The sequence below is a fragment of the Notothenia rossii genome, assembly GCF_949606895.1.
Source record: "Notothenia rossii genome assembly, chromosome: 6".
Classification (NCBI taxonomy): domain Eukaryota; kingdom Metazoa; phylum Chordata; class Actinopteri; order Perciformes; family Nototheniidae; genus Notothenia; species Notothenia rossii.
The window spans coordinates 27422525-27435643 of record NC_136909.1 but is presented as its reverse complement, the minus strand read 5'-3'; the positions used below and the strand labels follow the sequence as shown (position 1 = coordinate 27435643).

Genomic DNA, 13119 nt, shown 5'->3' with positions numbered 1-13119 from the left:
GTTCTGTTTATCTGTGTTTTGTGTTGCACTGTTGGAGAAGCCTGTGACACAAGATTTTCATCGACATAACTACACTGTAGCTATGTTCATATGACTAAATAAAGAACCTTGAACCTTGAACGCTGAAAATGGGTGAGAATGAAAATAAAACAACAAAAGATAATTACAGTTTGATAGAGAACACAAAGAAACAGATTGAGAATAGAGAGGTGATGGAGGGGACGTTTAGAGCAACACATTAACAGGAAAACTGAACAGCGTCCTGAAGGACTTCAAGTGGTCAATGAATATTACATGTTACTTGTTAGAACCTGTTGATCCCCTGATCCCAACCCCAAGGCTCTATCCACTGCGCCACACGCCTCCCTGTAATATTGTTTCTAAATGTCAAGAGAACTAACGGGACAAGCGAGAAGAAGAAAGAGGGGCAGAAACACAGAAAGAAATGGAAGACAGAGGAAAAGAGGGGGCAAGTCTAACATCGAGATCAAGTGACTGAAGTGATTAACTTATTTGCATAAACAAATTATTTTCTTTTTCTGAGCTTTTAGAGTTGAAGCTGGACAGATGTCTGCCACGGCGGTTTGATGTATTTAAGAAGTTACACTTTTATTTGAGTAAGCAATTGAACACAGACCAAAGAAAAGTATGTTTTCCAGGTAAACAAAGCATTCTTATAAACTGCAAAGATGTGCAAGCATCTAGAGGCACAACACAATTGAAGAAAAAAGTGATCTGCTAAAGTATTTCAAAAGGCAGTCAGAGGATGAATTTGGTATTTGATATGGGTTCCAAAAGAACAAGAATGCACTCTGTGATCATATTCTTGCAGGCCCTGACTCTAAGCTCAGTCTTATATAGAAAAAAGTATTTGATCGATGTTACGTTTTTTCCCAGGACATACTTTTAGAAAAGGAAACATAAAAAACGGTGATAGACTGATTAGGGTCTGATTTTCACTGACTGTTTACCGGCTTTTTTATTTTTTTGTTCATATAAAACTTAAGGTTCACTTTGGAAAATGGACAGCACTGACAGGAAGTGTGCATGCAGTCACATTTGGCAATCTTGATACAAAAAAACTGAAAAGGTATTCTAAAAAAGGGATCATTGTCTGTCTTTATGCAGGTGAATGCAATGCCACTATTTCAAAGAACATTTATTTTATTGTAGTAAATAGGAGGAATGCACAAGGTGGAAAGTGGTCACTCTGGTCAGGTGTTGTATGAACTCTTCTGAAAGCTGAATAGATTGATGGTTTAATTCCACACACTGGAAATATAACATGCCTTTGACATTAAACAGTAAATCACTCTAGTTTGAGTGTCAACACAGTGGCTCAATTGTAAAATGAAAATAATTGACAGTTTTGTATTGTTGTAATGTAACGGTGGGTTTTAAATGGGCCCCCGGGCGTCTCATGGGCTGAGATAATGTGCTGATACATAATGATGTCATGAAAAGAAGAGCATCACACACTGCCTCTGCGACTCATTTATGAATTCATATTTCCAGCGGGGGATGATGTTTTTTTGTATGTATTCTAGTTTTTTACGATTTCTTGTAGTTTAAGACACAAATAAATAAAACACCATGTTTCAAAAAGAGAAAAAGGACAGGTTTATGACTTCAGCTATTGTATGTTTGTGCCTACACTACCTGCAAGTTATGACAAATTGCCTTAGATTACAGGTTGTTCATATCTGCATCGCCACTGTTATTATATACTATTAGATACTAAGACATATAGTGCACTAAAAGACAGACGAATGCATCTGAAACCTGAACAAAAACATGGGGATTAACCTGCAAAGTGCAGTGGCTGAAAATAGGAAAAGAGCAAACAAACAATTTCCATGCAAAATATCACACATTGTGCTGCACGATTTCTATACTTGACTTTGTGATTCATACACAGAGTCACTGACACACCACTCAAGATTTAAACCTATAGTTTACCTGCCTACTTGCCTGCATACCGGTACTTTGACCCTCATATGATGGTAATTAGTGTTTTGCAAAGACCAGAGGGAGTGGTTGAGGTGAATTGTATTTATGTTTGCAACGAGCTCGATGTATACCGACTGAGCAACAATTCTCAAAAGGAGCATTGAAGAAACATCAAGAGAATAGGTATTTTCTCACTCTGAGAGTACAGTTTACTGAATCTGTGCTCCAGCTAGGGGACCAGTGGCCTGTCTGAATCTATTAACTGAGATTGAGAGGGTATTATGACCGATTCCTTTGCCCTGTAGTCAACAAAGTAAACTTTAGACCCAGCACTGAGCTAACTTTTGTAAATGCCCTGACTAAATTGAATTTTAGGTTTCATAGTTAATACATCTAATATCAATTAAATTAAATATGGATTTGACCTTTTAAGAGAAAGAAAATACCATTTAATACCATTGGCACAGTTTGTAAAGCACTATTACACGACAAACTGTATTTCATCCTTACTTGCAGTATAGTGCATATGGTTTGATAAACAGTCTATGTTTTGAAAAACCACATCCGTGCATGTACATGTATGTTCTTCTGAAACTGTGTGGGTCAGCAGCTAAACGACTGCTGCTGTTGTTGGAGAGTTGTAATGTGAGAGCCTCCTCATGTTTTATGGCCCTCCAGGGCACTGTAGTCAGAGGACGTCATGTTTATGTCCCATCAATATTCCATCACTGCGGAGAGCCGTTATCCCCATTAACACACACATAAGCACACAAACGAAACACACACAGACACATAAATAACCTAAACAGCCACGGCAGACTTTCACAGAAGCTGCAATACTGTTTGCAAATGTTCAGACGCTAATACATTCTCAAAATGACACTCATCTAAAACTCACTAAAACATTGCATATGTATGCTTCCCATATTCATATATTATTCAAGACATCAGGCAGGCCCAACAAATCAAACTTGCATAAATACACACACACACAGAAATAAACAGAAAGAAGCATAATGCAAGTTATAGTGTGACTTTGAAGAGATCATTCAAAGGTTCAGGGGGATAATTGCACTTCTGACTTTCATGTATAAACGCTGTGCTTCAAAAAGTTAGTCTCTGTTGTCATGGCGCATGATTTTGGGCCAATCAATTCAGTACCATCATGTTCTGTCACTGTCTCGATGCAGCAGTCTTTTTCAGACCAAGGAGAACACATGCACTGCATTGCTCTATGAACTCTGCTGTACACCGTTATTTTTGCAACACTGCTCTCGCCCACTTATTGTGCTCAATTCTGCAGTTTTTTTATTGACAAGACATTCTTAACCTTTCTGCACTGCTTCTCTCTTATTGCTGATTTTCTCATTTGTTCTCAGCACTTTGCTGCTGCTTTCTCAAGCTGTTGTCTGAACACTGGAGACTTGCCGATGCTCTCACTTTAGGAACTATACTTGCTTTTCAGCATTCCTTGCTTTGTTCCGGTTTCCTATATTTTCTATATATCTCATTGTTCCTCCTGTTTTTCAATGATAATTGTTGTTTCACTCAACTCACTTTTCTCTTTTTTACTCCAATAGGCATTGTTGGCTTGTCCAGAGATAATTACCTTTGCATTAAGAATACACTGTACTATAGCACCTAAGGATGCTGAATGAAAGAATTAAAATCTATTTGTCATACAGTGATTATGGTAGAGAGAAACTGTGTGGTTCAAAACTGCTGCAAATGTAATTCCAAGAAAATATAGTTCACACATTTGTTCACAGTTTATAAACAAATGAAAAAGCCACACTTGCATAATAACCTATGCATTTAATTTGCGACAATCAAAACCATTTTCAATTGACATTTAAGATGTTCAACAAAAAAAAAGAAAAAAACAAGCAAGAAAGGTTTACATTATACCTTTTAGCAGGTGTGCATGGGTTACACACTGTTGCTCTCGCACACACACACACACACATACACACACACACACACACACACACACACACACACACACACACACACACACACACACACACACACACACACACACACACACACACACACACACACACACACACACACACACACACACACACACACACACACACACACACACACACACAACATAAAAACGCAGGTTGAAGAACAGAATACCGGAGAAGTTCGGTTTTTAAGCTATTCATAAATGTCTCTCATGGTCAAAGTCTGACTTTAATGGATGAAGAGGATTAAAGAATACAGCCACATTTTTACAAGTACATATGTTTCAATCCAAAACATAGCAATTTTACCATAATTGCACTATTATTTCCTGTCTTTCACATAGATTTACAATAATGTTAACATTACATTACATTACATTGCACAACAAGTGTGTGTCTAAATAAGAACAGATGTGGCTGCTGTGCGACTGAGTGCCAATATCAATAGGACTGCTTTTTAAAAGGTTAGCCTTTTAAACTCTGACAAACAAGGCGCCAGCGTCAAACCAGAGCATCGCCGCCCTTTGCTGCGCAGTGACTGTGTACTGTATGTGTCCACAAAGTTGGAGTGTAATTCTCTGTCCACCGATCAGGTCAACACTTTGTCTCTGACAGGATACATTACAGGTGTCTCTGAATTTTGTCTCTGGTCAACTTTACAATCACATTTGGGTCAAAATGCTAAAGGTCTGAAAACATTACGAAAATAGAAATACCCACTACAATATATATTTATATGACAAGAATCCATGTTTGCTGCTGTAAGAAAGCAATGCGTCAACTGAGTTTGTGAATCTGTTTCCATGTGAGAAGTTTACCGTCATTAACAATTCTGTTTTATAAACGGGGTAATATGATAACTGCTACATCCTTGGGTGATTCTGAATTTGTTATTTTGATTTGCGCCAACAGTGAGTCATGGTGGGAACAGACATGAAAGGAAATGTTAAAGACAGGGTTAAAAATGCAGCAACATTTTTAAAGTTATAAATAGTATCAGCTGGAAAACTAATACACTTTGAGGAGGAAGAGGAGCAGTGATGGCGTGAAAACTCAGTTTAAGTATTGTTGATTAAACAAGTGTAAAACTGTTAAGGTGAAAACATTAAACAGTTTTTTAATTAAACCCCTCCTGCTCTCACACTAACCTTCAGTAGCGCACAAAAACAAAGCTGGATTGTTATTGCCACTGATTATTGACGTCATTATCATTATGACTTGGACATGGTGTGAATATGAATTTAAGATTAGCTCAATAGCTCACCAGTGTCTGACTGGCTCAGAGTGTCTGTGACCTTTTCCTGGAATACATCAGAAATGCATCAGCTTTCTCCTGTCCATCTTCATCTCCCTCTCAATCTCTCTTAGCCACTGAGCCTGTTTACATACACAATGCATTCCAGGTAATGACTCACATGGTGGTCAGCGTTGAATTTGAGATATACTATTAATTACATTGCATTTAGCTGACGCTTTTATCCAAAGCAACTTACAATAAGTGCGTTCGACCAACTAAATAAAGAATCATATAAGTACATCAGGTTTCATAGAGCTAAAAAATTTCAAGTGCTACTCAACTGGCTTTAGATAAGCCAGTCCTTTATTAGTATACAAGTGCTTTGTTAATAGTTCTATCGCTCGAAGTGGAGTCGAAAGAGATGAGTTTTCAGTCTGCGCCAGAAGATGTGTAAGCTTTCTGCTGTCCTGATTTCAATGGGGAGCCCATTCCACCATTTTGGAGCCAGGATAGCAAACCCACGTGTTTTTGCTGATGGGAACTTGGGTCCCCCTCGCAGTGAGGGTGCAGCGAGCTGTTTGGCTGATGCAGAGCGGAGTGCACGTGCTGGGGTGTACGGTTTAACCATGTCCTGGATGTAGGAAGGGCCAGATCCATTCACAGCTTGGTACGCAAGTACCAGTGTCTTGAAGTGGATTCTAGCAGTTACTGGAAGCCAGTGAAGGGAGCGGATGACCATAATGACCAAGCCATGTTTAGAAATATACCTGTATGTGTCAGAAGCCATTGTGTACGTCAAGACAAACTCTATCAAACGTAATGATTCCTGCAAGCTTAAAAGGTTAATGTACAAAGTCAGTAGAAAAATAAAAAGGGGGTGTGGTTGGATTATGGATTCCATCTGTAAGGTTTCAATATTCATTTGCTGATTCAACACACAATTTTAAACCAAAACCTAAATACTAAAAACATCTTCAATGCATAGTTTGATTTATTGATTTTCCTTATCAACACTAAACAACTGCAAAATAACTGCAAATTAAATGTGCAAGTTCAGGAAATCGCCAAGAAAATTGCACGTAATTATTCATCAATGCACAACTTCTTTACATTCGTGTGTACACATTATTCAACATTTGACATGTAAATTACTGAGATTTAGAAGAACTGCTTATTTTTATTTCACTTTCAGACAGTCAGGCTACATTTTTCTGCTAAGCTAATCAATAAATGGTCCATTTGTTTGAATTCATATTGTAAACCTCATACCCCCAATGTGGTGTTGCACTGTATACCAATTCTAGAAAAGGTATACCAATGCCCTGCAGTTAGAAACCGTACAGTATACAGCAGTGGTTCTCAACTGGTGGGTCACGACCCAAAAGTCGCGGACCCGTTTCGAGTGGGTCGCGGATGTGTGAGTGAAGAAAAAAAAATTGAAAAAAGAAAATTGAAACTTTTTTTTATTTTTTGGGGAAAAAGTCAAACTTTTATTTTGAAGGCCCGATTTTCTAACACTGTACATGCAGCAGGCGTTGGACTGGAAGTACCGGAGACCATAAAAGGTTTTGAAAACTTCTGTTGTATTGATCATCTTCTCAATAAAACATCTTTGATAATGTTGACCCTTACCCACAATTTAAAGTAATTCACACAGACTATCTCCTCTTTGCTCTTCTCTCTGTGAGGAGCAGCAAGCTGTCAGAACAAAGTGAAAAACAAACAATGGCATAACATATTATTAATATGTCGGGTAGTAATAGATTTATTTATTTTCTTCTCAGAGTGTACCAGAATGCGTAGTTTATTTCTAAAAATCTCCTGGGGGAGAATCCCCCCAGACCCCCCTTCTAGGATTTGGTTTTTCAGCATGTGTGCCTTTTTATGTTACACAGTTCAGCTTTGATTCCATCATCTCATTAAACCTTTTTTAAAAGCATACTTTAGTTCTGTGAAGGGATATAAGGGATATATGCCCTGTACTTCACTTTAATTCATAATGTTTGCTGAAAAGCGTATATATTACAGCACGATTTTTTGTTGAATAGATTGTGGTTCGAAATGTTGGGTCGCGATTTATTGACAAAGTAAAAAGGGGGTCCCGAGGACTGACCAGTTGAGAAAACCTGGTATACATTATTGGTTCTGTTTTTAGGTCTTCATTGTTTTAATAAGAGCGATATTTATGATGTGTGTGGATATGTGACGGCAGGGCAGAGTGTGTGTGCAGAGTGTGTGTGCAGTGAGCGCTCTGCTTCCATTGCCTGCAGGTAGAAGATTGTATTACTGGAGAACAACGGTTTCAGCAACTGTTTTATTTTTCTCTGCAGTCTAGCAATTATAAGAGTTGACATTATGACGACAGAGGGTACTCTTTGCACACTGCACTGTTTTACTACATGCATGAGAGTAGGTGAAATGTGTTCACATCATTCAAGGGGAAAGAAGTACATTACCAAATACATAAACACATACGATATAAATATATTTCACATTTCCAATAGCAGTTCCTTTTTTTTCCACCTTCCCTCTATTTTATTTTTCCTTATTTTTTCTCAGTTTCTGCAGAATCCCACAGAATAATTTTCAATACCAACCACCAAGTCCATTGTAATACTATTTGTATACCTGTAAAGTTATATACTTGCTTCAAAACAAACCTCAATCTTGCCTACAAATACCAACAGTATCAAACAGAGGCTCAACAGGCCAGTCCATAAATAATCTAATCACATTCCCCATACCCTCTTAAAATGCAGAGGTAAGACAACTGTTAAGGCAACTGAAACCATTTTAGTATTTCAGTTGCCATATCATTCTGCAGTTTAAACTATGTAGCATGTCAGCACATACAGATAACATATTCAAATTTAAATAACTATTGGTGGAATCTCATTTGGCAGGCTGAAAGCTTGATCTAATGTAAATCACATATTTAAGAAGTATACGTCATACTGTTTCTCCTTTATCATTATACATGAAAATCCGAAGAAGTATTGAGATTAGAAAATACTTTACACCTTTCAAATAAACAATACTAGCACCCTCATGGGCACTTTCAGTAAAAAAAGAACAATTAAAAGTAAAAAATAATGAGCTGTAAAGAAGAAAATAGGCATGAGATGTAATGTTTGTAATGAAGAACTGTAGCTCGCCACGCTGTTTGTCTAAGACAAACATGTCTAATTTCATATGGTGTCTCTGCATTTGAAACTCCTCGCCTGGAGAAAATATGAAAATCAATAGCTTCCTTTCTGACTTTCTATTTCAAAGACCTCCATGAAGCTCATTTAGATATTTGCTTATTTTTACATCAATACGCATGTTTAATATACCCAAGCAATTTTTCAAAAAATGTGAGTCCAATTTAACATCCTGTAGGAGTGTGAACACACATACCTTTTGTATGTGCGTGTGTGTGTGCGCGCGCGCGTGCGTGTGTGTGTGTGTGTGTGTGTGTGTGTGTGTGTGTGTGTGTGTGTGTGTGTGTGTGTGTGTGTGTGTGTGTGTGTGTGTGTGTGTGTGTGTGTGTGTGTGTGTGTGTGTGTGTGTGTGTGTGTGTGTGCATGCGTGTGTTTGGTAACTAATAGGGTTTGCCTTTATGCATACATGTTGACTGAAATATATTTACTTGAGCAGCTTCTTGGAGGATTGTGTGTGTATGTGTGTCTGTGTGTGTGTGTCTTCATTATAATGATCTGAGAGTTCTCTGGTCTCTGAAGTGAAGCCTTTCATTACGCACGCTCCTTCCAGGTGACAGCAGCCCATGTGCACGTGTGCTTTGCCGCAGTCAGCAGCGATGGCACCCTGTCACAGTGTAAATAACACAGGAAGGCTTCTAACGGCGCACACTGTTCAGTGGCACCTGCCAGTCAATAAACCGTCTCTGCCCTCATTTCAAGTAAGAGTTTTAACACCCTACAACACTTCAAACTAAGGTAAATGCAGAGCGAAACGACTGTCATCAAGAAAACCAGCGTTTAACATTTCTGTATGTTCATATTGTCTTTAGAAGTGTTCCATCGTCAGTAACATATTTCTGCCATCAGATAATCAGGTTATGTAGAAGTAGATTTTTGAGTATGATCTTTATTAATATTTTAACTTAACACAATGTACAGATATGTCAGACATTTTGTTATTTGTTGGGCTCAAGACAGGGGCGGACTGGCCATTGGGAATACCGGGAGTTTTCCCAGTGGGCCGGTGCTGTGCGTGGGCTGGAGGTCCAAAAAAAAAAAATTTAACTTTTTTTTTTTTTTTTTTCTTTGACTAAATCCTACCGGCCCACATTTGTAAGTGTTCCGGCCACTCCCTGGAGGGGTGTGGGCCTGTCTGTCAATTAATCCCCGGGCCACTTTTTCCTCCCAGTCCGCCCCTGGCTCTAGAGCAGGGGTGGGCAATTATTTTTTCCATGGGGCCACATGAGAAACAAAAAATATTGTGGAGGGCCGGGCCAAAAGGCTGAACTCAATTCTGCATAATATTAATTGTATTTCTTTATAAAAAGCAGTAAATAACATTGTTTTGACAAGCTGGTAAGAGTATATGTTATAGTTGAGCAATGAAAAAGTGAGGTTGCCTTACAAAAAATGTAATTTATTCAATCAAATTTCCCAAAACAATGGTAAACAAAATGTGAACGTTTTTCACCATTTCTGACTCATATTAGTGAACATTTTCAGTCGCATTCACTACAAAACACATTTTGAGTTTCATATACTGTTGGAAAGTTGTGTAAAGGTTCTTAGCATTCTTACGACATCACAACATTGTCTTTGTGCTCCAAACATTCAGCAAGATACATCATATTGAACTGTCACTGAACATCACTGAACTGTGATTTTGAGAAAAGGCTTCCAAAGAAAGTGTCCCAGTTCACTGCTAGTTGGTTCCTTTACATGCCTACATTTGTAGTCTAACCACCTCATTTGGTGTTTTTAAGTTCTTTTTTCTTGTTCAGTGAGAGAAATCTAGTCTCTGCTGGGCTTTAACGAGTGCATCGAAGTCAGGTTGAATGTCTGAGGTGGAGATGCGAAGCACAGCTGACAGATGATCATCAGTGAGAGAGGATCTATACCTGGATTTCATAAACTTCATCTTTGAAAATGTTTGTTCACATATGTAGGTAGAGCCAAAGAGAACCAACATCTTCTGAGCATGTCTCCTCATGTTTGGAAAGTTCTCCTCCTCGAGAGAAGAGTAGAAATCCAGCAGAGATCCTGACTTAAAGCGCTCTGCCAGTACTGCATCAGACTGCAGGTCAATGAGTTCCAGCTGAACATCACTGGGTGCATTATCCATACTGCAGGTAAAGGGAGAGGAAATCATGAGCATTTCATCCTCGATTGTTCGGAGATCTTCAAATCGCCTTGAAAACTCACCATGCAATGCTCCTAACATGGATGAGTACCTGCGGAGGTGATCAGCTGATGGTGTGACTTCTTTCAGGGTTTGCATGTGAGTGAGAGTGTTGCTCTCCAGCTGGCTTGAAAGAAACTGCATCTTTCTCATGAAAGCCTTCACCAGGCTGTGCATTTCATGAACAAAAAGGCCCTTGCCTTGCAGTTTGGTGTTCAGTTCATTCATCAGTGCAGTCACATCAACAGCAAATGCAAAATCTGCCATCCAGTCCTCGTCTGAGAGCTCTGGGATGTCTTTGCCTTTCTTCTCACAAAACTCTTGAATCTCTGCTTTCAGGTCCCAAACTCTTTTTAGCACTTTGCCCAGGCTGAGCCATCTGACAGCTGTGTGGTAGCCGATGTCACTATGCTCAGTCTCATGCTCCTCCAAAAGTGCAACAAACTGTCTGTGATTCAATGCCCGTGCCCTGATGAAGTTTACTATTTTAGTAACAACATCAATAACATGGTGAATTTTTAGCACTGACTTGCACAACACATGTTGGTGTATAATACAATGCAAAAATACCAATTTCTGATCTGCGTCGATTTCAGTCACTTTATCTTGCATACGTTTCAAAAGTCCAACATTTTTACCTGTAAGATTTGGACAACCGTCTGTTGTGACACCTGCCAGTCTGTCCCATTTCAGTCCCAGCGTGTCCATGCACGCATTTACCTCCGTGAACAGATCGCTCCCTGTCGTCGTCCCTTTCATCGGCCGCATTGCTGCCAGCTCCTCCGTAATCTTGAAGTCCGGCGTTATCCCACGGACAAATACGAGTAACTGCGCTGTGTCGCGGACATCACAGCTCTCGTCCAAAGCCAAGGAGATAAAGTCAAAACTTGCCACTTCATGTTGCAGCTGAAGCTCCAGATTCCCCGCAATGTCCTCGATCCTTCTCGTCACGGTTCGCCTGGACAGCGGGACTTGCTCAAAGGCTTCTTTTTTTCAGGGCATATTAGTGCTGCAGAGTCCACTAAGCACTCTTTGACAAACTCCCCCTCTGAGAATGGCTTACTGTGTTTAGCTATTTTGTGGGATATCACGAAGCTGGTCTTGGTTGCTGCATCCTTGGATGTGTGAAGCTTGGTAAAAAAGCCTTGCTGCTTTTGCAGCTTAGCTAGCAAAGCGTTCGATGTGCGCGCCCTTTCAGCATCAGTCAAGTTTTTGTATTTCTCCGCGTGTTTCGTCTCGTAATGCCGACTCAAATTGTAGTCCTTGAACACGGCGATCTGCTCCCCGCAAACTAAACACACGGCTTTACCTCCGACTTCAGTAAATAAATACTTAGCAGTCCAATTTTTGTTGAAAACCCTACATTCGGCATCTACCTTTCTTTTTTTAGCATCAGCTGACATTTTTGAGCGCTAAAGTCGTCTTGTGACAATTATCCAATAACGCGCACGTCTTGATTTGACGTATTGCGTCATTATGTACGTGAATAAAAAACAACTTCAAAATAAAAGCATTGCAGCTTTAGTCCATGCATGAGGTAAAATTTGAAAATATGTTTATTTTGTAATTTCCAATTAACCTTACACGGGCCGGTCAGAGTCAACCAAAGGGCCGTATGTGGCCCGGGGGCCGTACAGTGCCCAGGTCTGCTCTAGAGGTTAGTTATCAAGGGCACATATTTGTATATTGCCCGGTGGGTGTTGTTCGGACAGCGTTTGTGTTTGTATTTTTTTAACGGCAACCCTCAGCCCAACAACTATGGAGCTATTTCAGGGTCATAAGTTTTGATCATTGAAAAAAATACAATTTATTTGAAAGTTCAAGTTTTTATCCTGAACTTTGAAAAATACAATGATGTATTCAAAATAAAAATAAGTATTTGAAATCATTTTCCAGGTTGAATATTATTTTTGATTCAGTTCAGCAATTTTTTTGAATAAAATATTTATTTTCAGATTTCACTTTTATACCTATTTTGATATTTGAATCCTTATTTTTTTCAGTTGCAGATTTTTCGTTTTCAGATTCAAAACAATATTTTTTTCAGTTTCAAATCTTGTTTTTTCAGGTTTCACATTGCTTTTCACCTTCAGATCGCTTTCCACTTTCAGATCGTTTTTTTTCGCTTTCAGATCGTTTTTTTTCGCATTCAGACTTTTGGCCCTGATGTTGCTTGGGGGGGGGCGGGGCTTAGCAAAGAGTAGATTGGCTTCCTGAGTGGCAGGCCTCCCTCTGTCATTTTGACTTCATGGATGTTAGGTAGCGCGAGAAATATAACTCAATATATATATGCCGTTAAAAACTGTGCAATATACCTGGCTGCTAAATCCGCAGAACTGTTACAGGGTGTGTATTATGCAAAATGTGTAACTTGAACAAAATATATAATTTCTTTTTTTAATCTTTAATACTTTTTTATGCTTGCTTTAGGTAGCATTAAGCTGTGTTTGGCTCTTCTCTGCTGTAACAATGTAAATGTATCCCCTGTGGGACTAATAAAGATATTCTAATTCTGATCTCAAAAACCAAGCCAATACTATGCTGCCTTCATGGAGCTACGTGGAAGTGGGGAAGGACAATGCTTGATTGCGGATACGT

The 13119-nt window shown here is 39.1% G+C and overlaps 1 protein-coding gene across 1 annotated transcript; it reads right to left on the bottom strand.

Moving 5' to 3' along the window:
- Positions 1 to 9743: 9743 nt before the first annotated feature.
- Positions 9744 to 12172, bottom strand: LOC307045439 (general transcription factor II-I repeat domain-containing protein 2B-like). The gene is made up of 2 exons (XM_079691122.1): positions 11160 to 12172; positions 9744 to 10990 (listed from the first exon to the last, which is right to left on the bottom strand). The coding sequence occupies exons 1-2, from the start codon at positions 11207 to 11209 to the stop codon at positions 10120 to 10122; spliced, it is 921 nt and encodes a 306-aa protein (XP_079547248.1). The 5' UTR covers positions 11210 to 12172; the 3' UTR covers positions 9744 to 10119.
- Positions 12173 to 13119: the final 947 nt, after the last annotated feature.

Excerpts from the sequence above, each read along its gene's own strand:
- LOC307045439 (XM_079691122.1), bottom strand. The coding sequence starts at position 11,209 with ATGGGACAGACTGGCAGGTGTCACAACAGACGGTTGTCCAAATCTTAC. Across the intron at positions 10,991-11,159 it reads CGGTTGTCCAAATCTTACAG|GGCACGGGCATTGAATCACA; the intron begins GTAAAAATGTTG and ends AAACTTCATCAG.